The sequence below is a fragment of the Mustelus asterias genome, chromosome 12, assembly GCF_964213995.1.
Source record: "Mustelus asterias chromosome 12, sMusAst1.hap1.1, whole genome shotgun sequence".
Taxonomy (NCBI): Eukaryota; Metazoa; Chordata; class Chondrichthyes; order Carcharhiniformes; family Triakidae; genus Mustelus; species Mustelus asterias.
This window is the reverse complement of record NC_135812.1, coordinates 5,694,317-5,715,288: the sequence shown is the minus strand read 5'-3', so window position 1 is coordinate 5,715,288 and position 20,972 is coordinate 5,694,317. Positions and strand designations below refer to the sequence as shown.

General features: G+C 41.2%; 1 protein-coding gene across 1 annotated transcript in view; it reads left to right on the top strand.

Moving 5' to 3' along the window:
- brip1 (BRCA1 interacting helicase 1) overlaps positions 1-20,972 on the top strand; it is a 206,643-nt gene that overhangs the window by 179,439 nt on the left and 6,232 nt on the right. Inside the window, exons 17-18 of the mRNA XM_078224638.1 lie at positions 15,213-15,325; positions 17,074-17,156. Coding sequence (XP_078080764.1) covers positions 15,213-15,325; positions 17,074-17,156 — 196 coding nt within the window. The remainder of the gene's footprint in view (positions 1-15,212; positions 15,326-17,073; positions 17,157-20,972) is intronic.

Here is a 20,972-nt window from a genome sequence, read left to right as displayed (position 1 = left end):
TAGATTTTTAAAAAACATTCAATACATTGAAGTTCCTTCAACTAATCTCTAATGAAAGCAAACATTCCTATGCTATAACCACTTGGAGCTGTCAATCAAACTGCTCACTTAACTGCAAATTTATGCACTTTTTCACACAATCATGTTTAATTTTAACAATCCCAAAGGGTGCCTTACCCTATTCCAAAGGTGTCCTGGGACCATATTCAAAAGGGTATCTTACCTCCCCAAAGAAATAACTTGCCTATCCAAACAAATCCACCAAGTTGGGCGGCACGGTAACACAGTGGTCAGCACTGCTGCTTCACAGCTCCAGGGACCTGGGTTCGATTCCCGGCTTGGGTCACTGTCTGTGTGGAGTTTGCACATTCTCCTCGTGTCTGCGTGGGTTTCCTCCGGGTGCTCCTGTTTACTCCCACAGTCCAAAGATGTGCGGGTTAGGTTAATTGGCCATGCTAAATTGCCCCTTAGTGTCCCGGGATGCGTAGATTAGCGGGTAAATATGTGGGGATATGGGGATAGGGCCTGGGTGGGATTGTGGTCGGTGCAGACTCGATGGGCCAAATGGCCTCTTTCTGCACTGTAGGGTTTCTATGATTTCTATGATTCTATAAATTCAGATCAGCTCTTAAATGGTCTGCACATGCTGAGTTTCACACTCCTGGTCCCCCATAATCCCACTTCAGCAGAGGCAGCAGATGAATTAAATAGTCAGCTGCCTCCAAAAAACCCACATGCACGAACCCTGGCCCAACTTCACCCCCACAGAGATAGGAAATGCTGTGTTTTGGGTCAGAACTTAGGGTTTTTGGCCATTTCTGCTATTTTTGCATGGCAGAGAGCTTCCAGGCCTCTGATTCCCTTTATCTCCCACTTCATTCTTTTATTTGCTGGGTTGGAATTGTAATTCAGTGACTGTGAATCCTATTTCTTCAATTGCAATTCTTTTGTGCCTCTTTGGATAAGTGAACTGTTATAAACATTGGACCATACAGTAATTTTTTAAAAATACCACTAGTGTTTGAAGAAAATAGTTGAAGTGCCAAATTGAGAGATGGGAACTGATTTTATTGGGAGCCTTAATACTGCTGAGCCACAGTGTTTTTGGCAATGACTAGTGGTGATGATAACATCTGAAACTGGAAATAAGCAAAATCCCATTTATAACCAGTTCAAGCCAACTTGCAGGAGCGTCTCGCCAAACTCACATACTGTGCAACCGAGTTAACTTAAATGTTATAAAATGCTCTATATTAGTAATCTCCAATGGCTTCCGACGTATAAGCGTTTGGCATAGAAATGGTTTGAGTGGGACTGGGTACAGTAGTACCTACAGTGTGATGTAAAGGAACACAGGGCAGTCTTATACTGGACAGAGACATGTATAAAGGCAAGCCTGGAGGCCACTTGCAGCTTTGACCTTGTACGATATTGAAAGCAAAGTTTATTCATTAGTCACAAGTCGGCTTACATTAACACTGCAATGAAGTTACTGTGAAAATCCCCTAGTCGCCACACTCTGGTACCTGTTCGGGTACACTGAGGGAGAATTTAGCATGGTCAATGCACCGAACCAGCACGTCTTTGGACTGTGGGAGGAAACCAGAGCACCCGGAGGAAACCCACGCAGACACGGGGAGAATGTGCAAACTCCACACAGACAGTGACCCAAGCCGGGAATCGAACCTGGGTCCCTGGTGCTGTGAGGCAGCAGTGCTAACCACTGTGCCACCATGCTGCCCTGTATATAGTTATAAGTAGTTAATAAACAATTTTAAACTATACCTGGGGAGGACTTGGGTTGATCAAGGCAGTTGCCTCCTGGAAAATTTAAACACTAAAATCGCAAATGTCATTACTAGAGGAGCCTGCCAGAACCGACAAGGTAAGAAGTTTAACAACACCAGGTTAAAGTCCAACAGGTTTATTTGGTAGCAAAAGCCACCCCAGTCCAACGCCGGCATCTCCACATCAGAACCGACAAGTTCAGGAAATGTCATTAAAAAGAAGCGTACAAGAGTTCCATCTTGGATTTCCTAATAACATTTAAAGCTATACATACTTTTAATTTTAAATAACCATAGATCAAAATCTACCAAAAGACCAGTTGGACTCATACAAGAGCCAAACCAAGCACAGAATTTGGTGTCCTAGAAAATATTTTTTAAAAATTACCAGAGTATATCAGATCCAAGTAGGAAATCAGAAGAAGTCCAAATCAGTGTGTTTTTACATTTGTTTGGTGAACTTTCTGATGAAGTAATTCTAAGGCAGTGCATTGATGAATCCTCAATCAGCTTTGATCAAATATTGAAAGCCTTTGACACATAATGGAGCGCACACAACTTTAAAAAGGATTAGAAAAAAACCATGAAAGAGCAAAAGACAATTCCCAAGAAAACCACATGATGGCACCAGAGAGACAGTGAACATTTTGGAAATCTTAAAAATAAATATTTTTGAAAATCCCAACACATTAGCCAAACTACAGCAACAGGTGATTGTGCTGAACCACCTGACTATAATTGTAGCCACAACAGTAGAGGTTTCCAAACTGCAGCCGAATGACGAAAAGACAGAAGCAAGATTTGAAACTAGATTTGGACCAGGGAATGAGAAGGAAAAACATTGGATATCTCAGACTTGCTGCAAACATTCAGTCATTGAGAAATGAAATGGCTGAAATGGAAATCAGGAACCTAGAGAAGATCACGACTAATCTGATAATCATCTCAAATCTGCATCCCCACCTACCCCTGATAACCTATCACCCCTTTGAGAACCAAGAATATTTCCACACCTGCCTTAACAATATTCAAAGACTCTACTTCCACCACCTTTTCATAAGAGAATTCCAAAGACTCACTGCCCTCTGTTTTAAGTGGGCCACCCTTATTTTTAAACAGTGACCCCCAATTCTAGATTCTCCCTCTGCATCCAACCTGGCAGGAACCCTCTGGATCTTATATGTTTCAGTCAAGTTGCCTCTTACGCTTCTAAACTCTAGCAGATACAACCTAGCCTGTTCAATCTTTCCTCATAAGACAACCCCCCGTTCCAGGCTTTATTCTGTTAAATCTCCTCAGAACTGCTCCCAACGCATTTACGTCCTTCCTTAAATAAGGTGACCAATACTGTACACAGTACTCCAAATGTGCTCCAGTTGGTGCCAGTATAACTGAGGAAGCATAACCTTCCTATTTTTGTATTCAATTTCCCTCGCAATAAATGATGACATTCTATTAGCTTTCCCAATTACTTGCTCTACATTTCTCCACATATTCCATTTGCCAGATCTTTGCCCACTCACTTAGTCAATCTGTAATCTTTTAGTAGTTTCCTTATGTCTGCTTCACAACTTACTTTCTTGCATCAGAACAGTTGGCTTGAAAACAGAATGAACAACGAAAACTGAAGAAATTCTTGATATTCGATCTGAGCTAAACAATATGAAGGATGAGATGTACAGTATGGAAGAGCAAATCCAGGCTTTGAAAGCAGCTACGGAAAATTTGATGAAACAGATTGAAGATCTAACAAATGAATTGAAAAAAGAGTCGAAGGAGCAGTCAGTGACCATGGAAAAAACATTCTAAAAGAACTGAATGCCCAGATGAAGCTGTTGAACTTTAGATAACTCTTTAACAAAGCCAACTGAACTTCCCAGAGTATTTGCTAGGCTGAATGAAAAGATTCTAATGTTTGAAAGACAACTGGAAAATACGACAGTATTCAAATTTTTGGCTAAAGTTGTGATACAAGTGGGAATGAAGGTTCCATTCCTGAAACTCCAACATACATCCCGGTGAACCATGTGTAGGAAGAAAAACAGAATGGGCACATAACCGACTCCCCTTAAGAATGAAAGAAAGCAATGGCCATTGGTATACCAGATGGGGAGTTGAGAAGGAGGCCAGGGAGGAGGTAAGTGAATAGGATTTGGTGGGGGGGGATTGGATGTTGGGGGAAAGTGGGAGGTCGAGTGGGTTGGAGGTTGGGAGGTCAGGCCTTGAGTCTGGCCTCGGGGGCAGAAGGGTGTGTGCGGAGAGATTTGGGCCTCAGGAATGTGTTGTGGGGAGAGAGGATCAGACTTTGAGAGGGCTGAAAGGATAGGGCCTGTGAGGAGGAGGTTGTCTGGTCGGGTCCAGTTGGGCCACGGATGGCGGAGTGCCTCAGTTTCGGTCTGGTTGGGTCAATGGCTGGGGTCTGAGGTGGTGGAGAGAGAGAGACGAGTCTCATGTGGGTGTGGGAATCCTGGCCGGGGGAGGGGATCAGTGAGAGGGAGAGGAGACCCAAGGAGTGGGTAGTTGGGGTTTGGGGGCGCTTCCTGCAGAGGTTAGAGATGTAGAGGAGTTCTCTGTGTGTTTGGTCTGGATCTGTACAACAGTTACCCAGATGTAAGAAGAAGTTTTAATATTTTTAACTTCTTCTGGGTTACCATTGGTGTAACCTTGTCGAAACCATTCAAAGTTTGCAATTTAAGTTGCATTTTCAGATGGTTCCCAGTGTCATGCAAAGCCATGGGGAAGTTTGCACTTCTGTGGCACGGCCACAGTAGCACGGTAGCACAGTGGTTAGCACTGCTGCTTCACAGCTCCAGGGACCTGGGTTCGATTTCCGGCTTGGGTCACTGTCTGTGTGGAGTTTGCACATTTTCCTTGTGTCTGCGTGGGTTTCCTCCGGGTGCTCCGGTTTCCTCCCACAGTCCAAAGATGTGCGGGTTAGGTTGATTGGCCATGCTAAAATCGCCCCTTAGTGTCCTGAGATGCGTAGGTTAGAGGGATTCGCGGGTAAATATGTAGGGATATGGGGATAGGGCCTGGGTGGGATTGTGGTCGGTGCAGACTCGATGGGCCGAATGGCCTCTTTCTGTGCTGTAGGGTTTCTATGATTCTGTGCAATTGCTGTGCAAAGCTTTCCTGGGAGGCTCCGAGCAGGGTTCCCCAGTGAATCTTTGCAGTACCCACCCAATCCAACACAGGAGAGCCTGGAAGTTAAGGCATTATTTTGCAAACCGTCAAGTGAGAATTAGAAAGTTATTTGATCATCGGCTGTGATATCCTGAAACAGATTTTCACTCGAGATCCACCCATCCACATGCACTTTTCAACTGAAGTTATTGGATAACAATTAGAGTGAGAACAAGCACTGATTTTCTACCCCTGTAGCTCAGGAGCACTGTGGTCAATTATAGCATTCCTTGATGTCTTTGCGGTGATCGTCAAACTGAGGCCTTCTGATCTATTTGGCTAAAAACCATTCTGTACATGCCTTTACCCATTTGGCATTCAGCTGAGCCCCATGTCCGCATTTTTAATATTATATGAATTGATCTGGTCAAAATGATCAGCCAGCAGGTAGGAATTTCTAGATTTTGCCCATTAGCAAATTTACCCTTGAATGAACCACAACAAACCTTTACTCTTTGAAGCAAAACTAAACAAATTTGTTGTTGGTAACAATAGAACTTCTAAATAATTATCTTGGAGATTATGTGAAACGTTTAAATTGAGAGGATATACTTTTGAGATGCTATGTTAACATGAACTGTAGAGCATCATTATGATCAGATTTGTAAATAATGGTCAACAGCAATTATTTTTTGGCCGGCAGCATTTTATGTCAAAAGAATATTCACTGCAAGTTGTAAAAAGGTTGCGTGAGCAGTGAATGATCATATCTTGTTTGTTTGTGTTTCATGGACAAATTACCTTCTTCTTTGTCAGTCTTTCCATTGCAATTTTTATAATTATTAATCTGTTGAGTGCATAAGCACTTTGTAGCTTTAAAAGCACCCATGTTTTCTATCACATAACATTTACAATATTGCTTTCCCATGAATTTCTGAAGCGGAATATTTTAATGTAAAATCAGTGAATTGTGCGGAACACTTCTTTCTTCACAGCATCTTCGACTTTTGTTAAACAAGCAAGGGAAATGTAGTATACGTAGAACATAAAAACCCCAGTAAAAAGTGACATCCTCGTCCGTCACGAGAAGACTACGCACTTTACTTCTCAGTAACCCTTTCTGCTCAATGCTCTAATCCTGTATTTTCTTAGAGAAAGGGGAAAGGACGTATTCTTCTCTTGCAAGGTAAAATTCCGGAGTCTTAACTGTAGTTGCAGATGGTAATAGAATAGATAAATTATTCACAACAAAATGTGGAAACTTAACAAAGATTTCGATCCAATGGTGCAGTTGGTGGATAGATATTTGTTGCAGATTGAAATTCCATTTTCTGATATGGGTAGCATGTGTCTTCATGGATAGTTACGTGGTAGGTCTCAGCTAAATGTAATTAATCATTAAATAGAAACCTTTTAATTCCGCGTGCAGTATGTGGACTTGCTTCTAAAATTGTGTATTGAACTCGAAGCTTCCCATTCATTTCATTTTCTTGAACTGACCCCACATTGCTCTAATTGCCCTTTACCTTGTGTCATGATCCTTGATGTGGAGATGCCGGCGTTGGACTGGGGTAAGCGCAGTAAGAAGTCTCACAACACCAGGTTAAAGTCCAACAGGTTTATTTGGTAGCAAATACCATAAGCTTTCGGAGCGCTGCCCCTTCATCAGATGGAGTGAAAATCTGTTCTCCAACAGTGCACAGAGACACAGAAATCAAGTTACAGAATACTAATTAGAATGCAAATCTCTACAGCCAGCCAGGTCATGATCCTTGGCCACACCTTAGAACATGGGGATGGCTCGTTATGGATCTAACAATCTCCACAGGGACACACAAATCAGTGGATTTCTGAACAATAGATTATCCAGATTTTCACAAATTGAAAACAAAATACTGTGGATGCTGAAATAAAAGCAGAAAGTGCTGGAAAAACTCAATGGACCTGGCAGCATGGATGAGAAATAAAATTGACATTTCAAGTTCAATATGACTCTTATTCGGAACTCCCACTGCCAGTTCCAAAAAAAGCCATATTGGACCTGAAATGTTAGGAAAAAGCATTGCACAGGTACTAAAATAAGGTTTTGTTCCCAATTCTGTTTAATATTGATGGAAAATTTCCATGCGTGGACATAAATTTAGAAATCTGCTCTGATAAATGAGATGCCTGGAAAATGTATAAAAACATCAGTGATTTCATTTGATTTACTGGGTTAAAATGGATAATCCCAGTTTTTTAATGTTGGTCAGAGCTATCTCAATTTACAATTAGCTTGAAGGTTTCTATTACAACAATGGGCTAAATCTTAATGGAAATCAGCAAAGGCTGATAGTGGGCGGGAAAAATTGCATTGAAGCTGTGACAGCAACTGCACCTTTCTCCGCTGTATCGTTCGGGACTTTGGTTAAAAAAAAATCAAGGGGTGGGTTCCACGTCAAAAGGTTGGCGGGGTGGGCTCTGACTGAGCCCATCCTGCCCGGGCACCACCCTCTCCCTGATCGATGCACTGACCTGAGCTCCTCTGGGAGGTCTGCTTGCCAGGTTTCAACTGGAGAGACCAGTTAAGTTTTGTGACTCAGGGTGAACATAAGATGTTTCGCTCCAGGTATGATTTGATTGACCCACTAAGAAGCTTTTATTAAAACAAACTTTATTTAACAACACAGTTAAAATGTAACAAAAAAAATTAGTGTAACTTTTACCGATTGAAATACTTGACAAGGTATAATTCTTAACAGCAAGCTATCTCTATGGTTCTAATGTAGCCCTGATGTGGAGATGCCAGCGTTGGACTGGGGTAAACACAGTAAGAGTTTTAACAACACCAGGTTAAAGTCCAACAGGTTTATTTGGTAGCAAATGCCATTAGCTTTCGGAGCGCTGCTCCTTCATCAGATGGAGTGGATATCTGCTCTCAAACAGGGCATACAGAGACACAAAATCAAGTTACAGAATACTGGTTAGAATGCGAATCTCTACAGCCAACCAGGTCTTAAAGATACAGACAATGTGAGTGGAGGGAGCATTAAGCACAGGTTAAAGAGATGTGTATTGTCTCCAGACAGGACAGCCAGTGAGATTCTGCAAGTCCAGGAGGCAAGCTGTGGGGGTTACTGATAGTGTGACATAAACCCAAGATCCCGGTTTAGGCAGTCCTCATGTGTGTGGAACTTGGCTATCAGTTTCTGCTCAGCGACTCTGCGCTGTCGTGTGTCGTGAAGGCCGCCTTGGAGAACACTTACCCGAAGATCAGAGGCTGAATGCCTCTTCAGAATATGTTAGCAAAAAAAAAACCTATCGTTCATGTGAATGCTTGATTTTGAGCCTTTAATCTCTCTGGACAGATACAGAAAGACACCTGTCTTCTGACTCCAGTACAGCAGCCTCCAGAGAAAGAGACTTATTTCCTGCCAGATCCCAGTCTCCAAACCCAGAGAGACACAGAGAGAACTATCTCTCCGTAAGATCCTAAACAGCAACTGAGCTTATTTCTCTGTGTAAGCCTAGTCCTGCCCAGCCACATGATTTTTCCTGTCAATCAACCTAATCAAACCCTACTCTGAAAAACTGCGGGAAAAAAGACAAAAATAACAGAACTGCATTAGTCCAGATTAAAACAAACACAAGAAATTAAGATCAATTATGCTGCTGCAGTAACAACAGGGGCTACCAGTTACAGACAAGTGGCATTACATTATAAAACAGATTAAACAGTTGAAACAAATTCTGCACAAGAAACATGACACAAATACATTTCTTAAAGGCACAGTATAGCCACATGTTCCCGAAGTTGAACATCGGGAAACGTGCTACATCACTGGCGGGGGAGTGGGTACATACAATATGTCACGCATTTATGTCAGCGTGAAGCACAATTTGAACATCTAGCGAGATTTTCCTCTCCCATCTGAGAAAAATGGGAGCAGAAAATCCCAGCCAAAATGTACTGAAATGATAATAATTACAGAGGAATACCTGTGAAATTCATTGTTAAAATGGTGAGTGGGTAGATCATATGGTGCAATGTTTGTTACAGGAAAAAAGACTTGCCATACATTTATGCCAACTCTTTAAGGTCAATTAAATTAAATGATCTGATTAATTTGAAAAAGAATAAATAATACAAGGGATTACACATGAGTACTGCACTTAAAAACAACTGATCTGTTGTTAGATTATCATGTGTATACTTAAGCAGCTTTTCACCTAAAGTTAAGTTACAAATTGGTCAGAACGGTTGTATGTTCCTTGAAGTGTACTCATTCACTTGTGCATTTTTCATAGTGATTCTGTGTTCATTTATTCTGTTTATGTGAAGTACATTAAAATTGGTTCCTAATTCTTAGAACATTGTCATTCCACATTGGATTGTAGCTTGCACATATTTGTTGAGGTGAGGATTGTGCACTGTATTGTATGGAAGCATATTGGAATCAATGAAAGGCATGTTAAAATGAACACTGCATCTATACTTCATGGTTGCTTGATTTCCACCTAGATTATTTGGTTTATGCTTGTTTGAATCAAGCATATTGAAATAAGCATCAAACACACTGAACCATTGCTTTTAAATATTTTTTAGCTTCGGCGTCTGTGCAGCATTCAAATGCAAATATTTCTGTAACAGAATGAAATTTAAAGTGACAGGTTTGTGCAAAGATATAGGCCAAAACATTGCAGTTGTAATGATGTTGAAATTGTAGACATTCATTGGCATTACTCAGTGAAACTGACAGCAACTTCTGGTATACAAACATGCGGAGTTGAATGTGGAAATCCAACTCCTAATGTGAGTGCTTTCCCTGCTCTTCCATAGGATGTGCTATTGGAGTTCTTGCAAATGGAAATCAGTTAGAAATCACAGAATTGATGTGAACTTTCACATTTTAGACTACCATTCTTGTTTAAAAAAAACCTTTGAAAAAGTTGCATCGTGTTGAATGAGGTGTAGCTGTTTTTTTTATTGGATTCTAAGTCATAATACTGCTAAACATCCTCTCTGGCTCTGAACAACCGATTCTTTATTCATGGAATGTCAAATTTCTCCATTGCATGATATACATTCTGTAGATTTTAAAAATAATATATTTTTAATGTGGATGATACTTCAGTTTCTAACTTAGTCCCACCTCAATCTTTATTTTGGTTTCACTAAAATTATAAAAAAATTGACTGATAAAACACGTGTGGGAGGCATGGTGGCACAGTGGTTAGCACTGCTGCCTCACAGCGCCAGGGACCCCGGTTCGATTCCCAGCTTGGGTCACTGTCTGTGTGGAGTCTGCACATTCTCCCTGTGTCTGCGTGGGTTTCCTCTGGGTGCTCCGGTTTCCTCCCACAGTCCAAAGATGTGCGGGTTAGGTAAATTGACCATGCCAAATTGATCCTTAGTGTCAGGGGGCTCTAGCTAGGGTAAATGCATGGGGTAATGGGGATCCCTTGGTGGGATTGTGGTGCAAGCTCAATGGGCTGAATGGCCTTCTTCTGCACTGTAGGATTCTATCATTCTATGTGTGCTACTGCCTGGTTTACTGCCTGTGAGAAATCATTAATGTGATTGGCTGCTTAACTTGCTAGGTAACATCGCTGCCTCTGAACAGCAGGGATCCCTGACAGCTATTGCCAGAATGAAATTAAGATCAGGAAAGATTAAATCTCCACCACCAAGCTTGCTAGATCTTTGTGGGCATCTTTCTTTGAGGTCATTGGTGAGCACCAGCACTAACTGTAAAATCCTGGCCTTTAATATTTTGTCGTGTTCAAAATTAATTAGTCATGATCATTTCATTTTTCCCATTTGGGAAAAGAAAAGAGAGTTATCATCTTATTCCTTTGTGATGTTACATATTGCCATCCCGCCTGTCGCGGAATTCGGTACAGGCAAGGGGCGGACCATTGAAAGTTCCGTTGACCTCGGGCGGGATTTTTCAGCTTCGGGGCGAGTGAGGCTGGAAAATCCTGCCCATTGTATTTGCTGTTAGTAGATAAATCAATGCATCTTTTACCTCATGTGAGCAGAGAGTGAGTATTTACTGTGTGGTTAAAAACCTGTGTTCTGAGAAATTCAACTCCTGTAGCTCAATATACTGATCAGAATCTATAAATCAATAATCTATAGATCAATAATCACTGTTTCTGCAAGTCTTAACACGGGAATGAGGATTCATAAGCTGTCTGCATCATTTGGTAAGAAATTGCGCTTTAACCAGGCCTCCTCTATCTCAGTATTTTTTTTAAAAACTGAGTGTTCATTATCAGTTAAACTGATTGTGCACATTTGTATTTATATTATATGTCTTCAGTAAATCATCTTGAAGGGGGTCTTTGAAGCAATCTTTAAAATTACATACATTTTAAAGCTTTGTTCCATAGGGCATTTTGAATCTGATTTTTCAAAAGAAGACATTCTCTGTGTCTCTCATAAATATGTTAGACAGAGAAACTTATTGAATCTTACAATTTGAGTGAGCTTGTGTCTAGATGAATTATTTTCTCACCATTCAAACAGTATTCCATTATAAATCTATCATGTAGTGTAAGACAGTCCATTAGTCTGCCTCTTGAATGGCACTTACAAGACTGTTCTCTCTGTCATAAAATAACGCTGTGTGTGTTCTCAACCTTCAGTTCATTCGCTTTTAATCAAAGAAGAATCATAGAATCCCTGCAGTGCAGAAGGAGGTCATTCGGCCCATCAAGCCTGCACCGACAACAGTCCCATCCAGGCCCTATTCCCATAACCCCACATATTTACCCCATTAATCCCCCTGACATTAAAGGGTAATTTAGCATGGTCAATCCACCCATCCCACACATCTTTCGGGTGTGAGAGGAAACCGGAACACCTGGGGCAAACCTGTGCAGACACAGGGAGAACATGCAAAATTCACATGGACAGTCACCCGAGGCTGGAATTGAACCCGGGTCCCTGGTGCTGTGTGACAGCAGTGTCAACCACCATGCTGCCAAAATATACATTTGCTTATGGCTGTAGGTTGGCACTGATATTACTAATATAATTTTACATTAGTTCAGCAAAGCCCGATCTGGCCATTTGTGCTTGTATAATTCACATCCTCATGATATCCCAAGGACTTCATTGCCAATGAATTAATTTTTGAACGGTAATCACTTGTTTTTGGTAGCAAATACAGCAGCTAATTTACACACAGATAGGATCCACAAAAATCTATGAAATGAAGGGAATAAATGAAGAAACGTCCTTGCCCTGAAAGGTTAACTCTGTTTCTTTCTTCACTGATGCTGCTGGACCTGCTGAGTATTTCCAGCATTTTCTGTTCTTATTTCTGATTGCAGGCATCTGCAATATTTGCTAATAAATTGGCTCATCCAATTTCATTTGTTTTGGTGATTCTGGCTGATACGTTAGCCAGAATTCTGCTCTTCAAAAAAAGTCACATGGTACTGTGTGTCCAGTTAGAGGAGGCAAAAGATTTAATAGCTCATATGAAAGATGGCATTTCTGACAGTGCAGCACTCACTCAGTACTGCACTGAAATGTTAGCTTACATTGTGTTTTTAAGAACATTGTATTTTTAAAGCAGCCAGCATAATTAAGGACCCCATGCACCCCGTACATTCACTCTTCCACCTTCTTCCGTCGGGAAAAAGATACAAAAGTCTGAGGTCACGTACCAACTGACTCAAGAACAGCTTCTTCCCTGCTGCTGTCAGACTTGTGAGTGGACTTACCTTGCATTAAGTTGATCTTTCTCTACACCCTAGCTATGACTGTAACGCTACATCCTACACTCTCTCGTTTCCTTCTCTATGAACCGTATGTTTTGTCTATATAGCACGCAAGAAACAATATTTTTCACTGTATGTTAATACATGTGATAATAATAAATCAAATCAAATCGATCTGAAGTAGAACTTAATGCCAGAACTGTGTTGCTCAGGATAGACCACCTCGGGGGTTGCACAGTGGTTAGCACTGCTGCCTCACAGCGCCAGGGACCCAGGTTCGATTCCTGGCTTGGGTCACTGTGTGGAGTTTGCACGTTCTCCCCGTGTCTGCATGGGTTCCTCCGGTTTCCTCCCACAGTCAGAAAGACGTGCTGGTTAGGTGGATTGGCCGTGCTAAATTCTTCCTCTGTGTACCCGAACAGGTGCCAGAATGTGGCGACTAGGGGAATTTCACAGTAACTCCATTGCAGTGTTAATGTAAGCCTACTTGTGACACTAATAAATATACTTTAAACTTCAAGAACACTAGCAGTGAGCCAAGCTGACAGTCAATTACAGTGGAGCCCTGTTGTAACACGCCCCGATTTAATGTGAAATCGGATATGACGCAATGAATCATTAGACCCTTTTTTTACTATTTCCGGTTTAGTGATTTAGCACAACCCCGATTTAGCGCGACCCCGATAACTTTCGCGATAACATTTTATGGACCACAACCATCGTGTTACAACGGGGCTCCACTGTACTAACTTTGAAATAATTTTAGCCATCCGCTTAATGCAAGGTAACTTGTCAAGAATGAGACACATATGGGCAGTAATTTCATTATAGGAGCACTTATTTAAAAACTAAACTTAAAAATTAATGTGTGAAGCATACTTAAGTGCACTGGCGGGAAGAGACAATCTAGTTTTACGAAGCCTGGTGATGACAGCACTGATTTCTTACTAATTAGTCATTTGAATTAGTGAGGCGATCGTATGTAGTGAGAAAATTGGATGTTGTATTTAAAATAAACTTTTATAGTGGAGCATTTTAACTAACCCTTCACAGTATGATTTCTGAATTTTCCTTTGAGAAAAACAGTTGTCAAAAATCAGTATACAGATTCCACTTCACCCAGCTGTGCACAATCAGCTCTACTTTTCTGGCAAGGCACTATTATCTGTTGGGGAGAAATCACACTTGAACTTGGATATGAATAAAACAACTTCAGCTTTCTGGAACACTGTACCCTCTCCAGCTGTTATACTGAAGGCAACACCTTGCTACTCCACTTTTGGTCTTGCAGATAGAAGAACAATTGATTTGAGTGTAATTTGCCGATTTTTGAGGAAAAATAAGCCCGGGTGAAAGTGGAACCACTTAGCGCTTTGTTGACTTTAAATCTTATTCTGCAACTAGGTGTGATGAACACAGTTTATACAAAATTGAATAGTGCATCATTCACTGATTACATCATTTTTTCATTATATTTAAATGATACAAAGATAGGTGGAGGGACAGATAGTATTGAGGAGGGAGGGAGGCTGCAGAAGGACTTCCACAGGTTAGGAGAACGGACAAAGAAGTGGCAGATGGAATACAACGTGGGAAAGTGTGAGGTTATACACTTTGGTAGGAAGAGTAGAGGCCTAGACTATTTTCTAAATGGGGAGAAAATTCAGAAATCGGAAGCGCAAAGGGACTTGGTCCTATTCCAGGATTCTCTTAAGGTTAACTTGCAGGTTGAGTTGATAGTTAGGAAGGCAAATGTAATATTGGCATTTATTTCAAGAGGACTAGAATACAAAAGCAGGGATGTACTGCTGAGGCTTTATAAGGCTCTGGTCAGACCACATTTGGAATATTGTGAGCAATTTTGGGCCCCGCATCTAAGGAAGGATGTGCTGGTCTTGGAGAGGGTCCAGAGGAGGTTCACAAGAATGATCCCAGGAATGAAAGGCTTGACATGTGAGGAGCCTTTGAGGACTCTGGGTCTGTACTCTATGAAGTTTAGAAGAATGAGGGGGGTCTCATTGAAACGTGCAGAATACTGAAAAGCCTGGATAGAGTGTATGTGGGGAAGATGTTTCTATTAGTGGGAGAGGCTAGGATCCAAGGGCACAGCCTCAGAGTAAAGGGGTGACCCTTTCGAGCCAAGTTGAGGAATTTCTTCAGCCAGAGTGTGGTGAATCTATGGAATTAATTGCCACAGAAGGTTGTAGAGGCCAGGTCATTAAGTGTATTTAAGACCGAGATAGACAGGTTCTTGCTTGGTAAGGGGATCAAACGTTACGGGGAAAAGGCAGGAGAATGGGGTTGAGAAACTTATCAGCCATAATTGAATGGCAGAGCAGACCCGATGGGCCGAATGGCCTAATTCTGCTGCTATACCTTATGATCTTATGGTTTTTATCTATTTAAATCCTGTGAATACATAAGAGCTTCCTTCATCAGAGTATTAGTGTAAAATGTGAAAGTTAAAATCAATTCTGTAATTTCTAACTGATTTCCATTTGCAAGAATTCCAATAGCACATCCAAAGCTGTACAAGCTTTACCAATTTTAATGTGCAACTATTTGACTTGTGTTTGTTGTTTCCTCCAGGTTGAACTGAAACGGAAATATAATGACCAACATTCACGGACACGTGGTTTGCTCCCTGGTAGTCAGTGGTATGAAATTCAGGCATTTCGAGCACTGAATCAAGCCCTGGGCAGGTAAAAGTTCAGAGTCAAGTTGAGAAACTCCCAATCAGCCAGAGTTTTGTGAGTGGCTAAGGGTGTTTGGGGGTTGTAGTCCATTAAATAAGGTCCAATGACCAGGAGGGGAACTATATTATAAATCCTGAGAGTGAAGATGCAGGCCTCAAAATGTACTTAACAAAGTAACTGTGGCACAGTGGTTAGCACTGCTGCTTCACAGTGGAACCCTGGTTCAATTCCGACCTTGGGTGTCTGTCTGTGTGGAGTTTGCACATTCTCCCTGTGTCTGCGTGGGTTTCCTCTGGGTGCTCCGGTTTTCTCCCACATGCCAAAGATGTGCAGGTTAGGTGAATTGCTCATGTTAAATTGTCCCTTAGTGTCCAAAGATGCCTAGGTTAGGTGGATTATCCATGGTAAATGTATGGGGATAGGGCAGAGGGTAATGCCTGGGTTGAATGCTCTTTCAGAGTGTTGATGCAGGCTTCATGGGCTGAATGGCCTCCTTCTGCACTATAGGGATTCTATTTAAAAAAGTATGATTCTGGGAAAACAGCTTTGTAATAGACCATTGGATGGTGTTGTAACAGATGGACAGACAAACAATTCGCAAACATATGATCCTGATATTTGGAAGGATATCTGATCACAGGCGTTTATGTGAATGTAATTTGATTGATCATGGTGTTAAAGCTCAATAAATTGTGCTTCAATTTTGAACAGATCCCTAGCCAGCCTACATCATAAAGCACAACTCGTCACAACCTGTGACTTGCTGAATTACCCTGGTACCTGTGTAACTATTGCAAACATCTTTACAATGCTCAAGAAGTGCAGTCGCTATACTGTATAATTACATTTTCTAGGATCAAATCCCATGAAGTAAATTGTTCACCTGACTGCATTCCTTTTAAAACAAACCTCTTCTTACTGAGGAGTGTATAGGCAATTTGTTTCCTGTCCTCTGCCAACACTCCTGCTAAGTTTGTTGTTTTCTCCGGATACTCTAATTTCCTCCCACACTCCACTTTTTGTCAATTACAAGGCAAGATGATCTGGTCGTACAATGCATCACATGACAAGCATGACATTTTACCCACCATCTCCCACTGGAAAGGCCCTACTAATGCCACTCTATGACAAACTCTTAGGTTGAGCCCCCGCACTCTCTCCCTCCCGCGCTCTCTCTCTCTCTCTCCGGAGCACCCTTGCTGCAGTCAGTGTTGCTGCTCCTCCTTCCAATCACAGACTGCTTCTCTCCCACATTTGCTGCTGATAGGGAACAGCCCTTGATTGAAGGAGCAGTTTCTTTCAGACTTTTCACTCCACTTACCAGCATTTTGAAAACTGCCTCCAGATCTGGCCAACAAGCCACGTGGCTGACAAGCTTTCAGAACCCCCTTCCTCAGGCTACTCACCATTTGGGAAAAGCAAAACCTACAGCCATCCAACCTCACTCTCAACTTCTTCAGTTTCTATGAGTGGCCTTTCAGACATGCTATTTATTTATTATTTTATCTTTAACACTTACCCACACTTCAATCGCTTCTACATCTTCATCTTACTGAAGAAAGAGCATAACTTACATTGCACATGATGCAACTTCTCTGGGGCTGAGAGGGTGAAGTGATCTTTATCACACTTAGAATCAGAAATGTACAGAGGATCAGTGTTCATTTTAAAAGCTGAAAATATTATTTACTACAGAGTGGAGTAGTTTTGTTAGAAGATAATAGCGGATTATAATTACATTTACTTACTTACAGGTGTATTCGACATAGGAATGACTGGGGAGCACTGATCCTGGTTGATGACCGATTTAGAAGTAATGCCAAAAAGTATATAAATGGTAAGGTACTATTGTCAGGTCCTTTTAATTTTTTTGTTTTCAAACTGATTAGAATTTGGTGATAAAAGCAAATCTGACAGCATCTGTGGAGAGAATTTGGTGAGCTCTGGCTTTTTTAGGAGCTCAGTTAGATCAGGAAGTAGATTATTATTATGTATACCATGTAATTAAAGTGATTATTTTGATGTTGTACTTTTGAGAGGAATAAATCAAAAGGCTGCTTTTAAAAAAAATATGAATTACATCTGGCTGTGCCATACCCTGTTTTTTTAAGTAATTAATGTATTCTCTCTAAATGATTTCTCCACATCCTGTTCCGGCATGGTAGCACAGTGGTTAGCACTGCTACTTCACAGCGTCAGTGACCCGGGTTCGATTCCCAGCTTGGGTCACTGTCTGTGTGGAGTCTGCACATTCTCCCCGTGTCTGCGCAGGGTTCCTCCAGGTGCTCCAGTTTCCTCCCACAGACTGAAAGACGTGCTGATTAGGTGCTTTGGCCTGAACAGGTGCCGGACTGTGGCGACTAGGGAAATTTCACAGTAACTTCATTGCAGTGTTAATGTAAGCCTTACTTGTGACTAATAAATAAACTTTAACTTTAACACCCTTGTTTGAGAGGGCAGATGAGCACTTTGCTCCCCAGTTACTGCCAGTGTCATACTGAAACAGGACAAGGGCTTGATCATTTAGGATTGAGATGAGGAAATTTTTCTTCATTCAGAAGGTTATGAATCTTTGGAATTCTCTACCTCAGAAGTGTGCAGATGCTCAGTCATTGATTATCTTCATGACTGAGATTTTAGACACCAAGGAGAATCAAGGGATCGAGAGATAGGGGAGGGAAGTGGAGCTGAGATAGAAGATCAGACATGATCTTCTTTGAATGGTGGAGCAGGCTCGAGGGGCAGTATGAACAACTCCTGCTCCTATTTGATATGGAACTAACAATTAGGAGGTGATTGAGTTCCCCAAGATTTCCTTTATTCCCTATCGGAAATCGCGGGTCTCTACCTCATGACTTCTCCATGACTTGGAGTCAGAAGTAAGTGTTCTGTGAACCAAGCCTCAAATCTGTGTCTCATCACGCTGTGATACGGTGCATTGGAGTAATACACTGTATCACACTATTCTCCTCCACCTTGTAACAAAAACATATCCAGATGGTGCAACACATTGGCACACCAGTTTGCTGGAATGTGCGGTGTTGGGATCAAGGTTCAAACTTAAATTTATATCCGTTAAGTTTTAAATCTCATTGTCACAATGATAGGATAACTTCTGGGAAGGGAGTGGTTTGACTGAATTATTCTAGCTCTTTTTAGGTTTGTTATTATTTGCTTAGAAATAATTGGAATAATTTTGCTCCGTCGTCAGATGCGTTTGTCTGAGATCAGAGATTTGTGTACATGGTTTTTAAAGATACAAACCTTAAACCTGTTATATTCTTCTTTGTGTTCTAACTCAAGTCATCAAGCCCCTGCATTTCTCTGTGAACTTAATTTTTTTTAATTTATTCATGGGACATGGGTCGTCGCTGGCTAGCCAGCATTTATTTAAAATGTAACTTAAGTATTATAGATGCATTTTCATGTTAGCCTATTTTGGTTAATGTTGGCTGTTTCTAGAAATCAAAATGTATACTCTCCACTTGTTAATTTTGTCTGGTCTCTCGAGATGGAATGAAAATTGGATAGCTTAATCAACCCACCATGCCTTTCTGCACCTCTATAACATGCGCTTACATAAATTGGTAGGCATTGTCAAGGAAGAAGGTGATTTCTGTTTTCGGGTCAGAATCTTAAGGAAAAAAGTGAACAAAATGTGTTTCAAAACCGAAAGCTGTAATATTGTTCAACATTGGAATTGCTGGATCAAACTGAAAGTTTGCTATAAAATACTGCATGAAAATTGTGGATGTCAAATTGCTGCCCTTTTGTCACTGGATGGTGCTATAACTCTGTTTTGACGTTCAGATTTTGAAAATAATGCAAAACAGCTGCTTGCGATATGACTCGACCATAAAACTTTTATTTGCATCAGATTCTTAAGTAATGCTGCTGTTACTTGCCAGTGCAGCAGAATTTAGCTGAAAACACAAAGTTATGTAACGTGTGTTGTACTAAGATCGCGCCACATTAACTCTTCTCTCTGCTGAATAATGCCTTACGACTAACAGAGCAAATGCAATGATCTAATGCATTAAGGGTTAAGGAAAAGTAGTTAGTTCCTCGTGTACCCATGAGTGCCTGACTTGTAAAATTTTATAGAGCACACAAGCACCTGTAAAATTTTAGAGGGTACACTCGAGTGAAGTGTTATGACTTTTAGAATTCCATACATTTGAAGTGCGGACAATGGGAAGTCCTCCAAATGCAAAGGGAGAGATGGGAGATTCACCAACTTTACGAAAGGTTTCTTATTCCATCACTTTTCTTCCTGCATTTATTTTTACATTCCTTTGCACCATGCACATATTCTAAACTACTTCCCATGTGTTTCTTAAGCCTCTTACCTGCCCTCCACCCCTTCGTTGAGAGAAAATGTAAAAATAAATCTCTCCTCATTGTTCCAACAGACTTCAGCTTTAAAAGAGCATCCCATAATACACAAGTGTGTTGTTTTCATTTGCTACACCAGCTATTCTTGAGGGCTTACTGAGTCAACTACCAATTAGTGCTGAATAATAGGCACTTTAATGCTGCGATTCAAGCACTAAGACCTGATCGACACTGCCCTAATTCAATTCAGTTAGAATCTTTCTCGAGAAATTTTCATCCCATTAGTTCGGCTGCTTTCCAAAGGTTAAAGGGCAATGTGCCAACCCACAGTACTTGATTGCATGATCTTTATTTTAACAACATTAAATATATTACTTTTCAGGTCCAATAAAGTCCAAATGAAGAAACTTGAAATAAATACAGTGCCCCAAGAATACAGCAGGCCCGGCAGCATCTGTGCAGAGAGAATCAGCTAAGTTGTTGACGACTGGCTTGAAACATTAGTTATTCCACTCTCTACACAGATGCTGCCACACCAGCTCAGTCTTTCCACTGCTTGTTCTTTTTTTCCAGATTCTGAGTATCCACAGCATATGTTGCTTTTGTTTCAATGAAGAAACTTCTTAGGCTACCAATGCTGAAGCTGTGGAGGATTCATACTTCCAGTTGGGTGGAAGTACCCTCTTGGACTTGTAATAACGCGCTAGCCAAATGGAATTTGGCACCTTTATCTTCCTGTTTCTCTCCAAGCATTTGTGGACAGTCGCAGCAGTCTTGTTTAAGTGAAATAAATGCCCTGGAAGGTCTGGAGAAAGTCCCTTAGATGTCAGGATCCTGAGAATCTTGTTCCCAGTAACAAAGTGCACCTGGGCAACGCCATGGGAATCCCTAAGGATCACACCAATCTGTGATAGGGTCAGGCCCTTAGGGTTCCATTAGTACCCAGGATTGGAAATGGAAAAATTAGAAATTATTCCTGCCCTGATCACCATCCAACGACTCCTGACGAACTGTGTATATGTCAGAAAGTGCACATTTATCTCTGACATAAATGGGATGAATCGTTACTGTGGCGCTCCAATGGATAAATAGCTTTCTAACACCCACTGTCAAAACTCATACCTGGATAATGGATACTTAGCGAGGAATCATAGAATCCCTACAGTTCAGAAAGAGATCATCTGGTCCATCGAGCCTGCACTGACAACAATCCCACCCAAGTCCTATTCCCGTAACCCCACGTATTTACCCTGCTAGTCCCCCTGACACACAGGGGCAATTTAGCATGGGCCAATTAATCTAAGCTGCACTTCTTTGG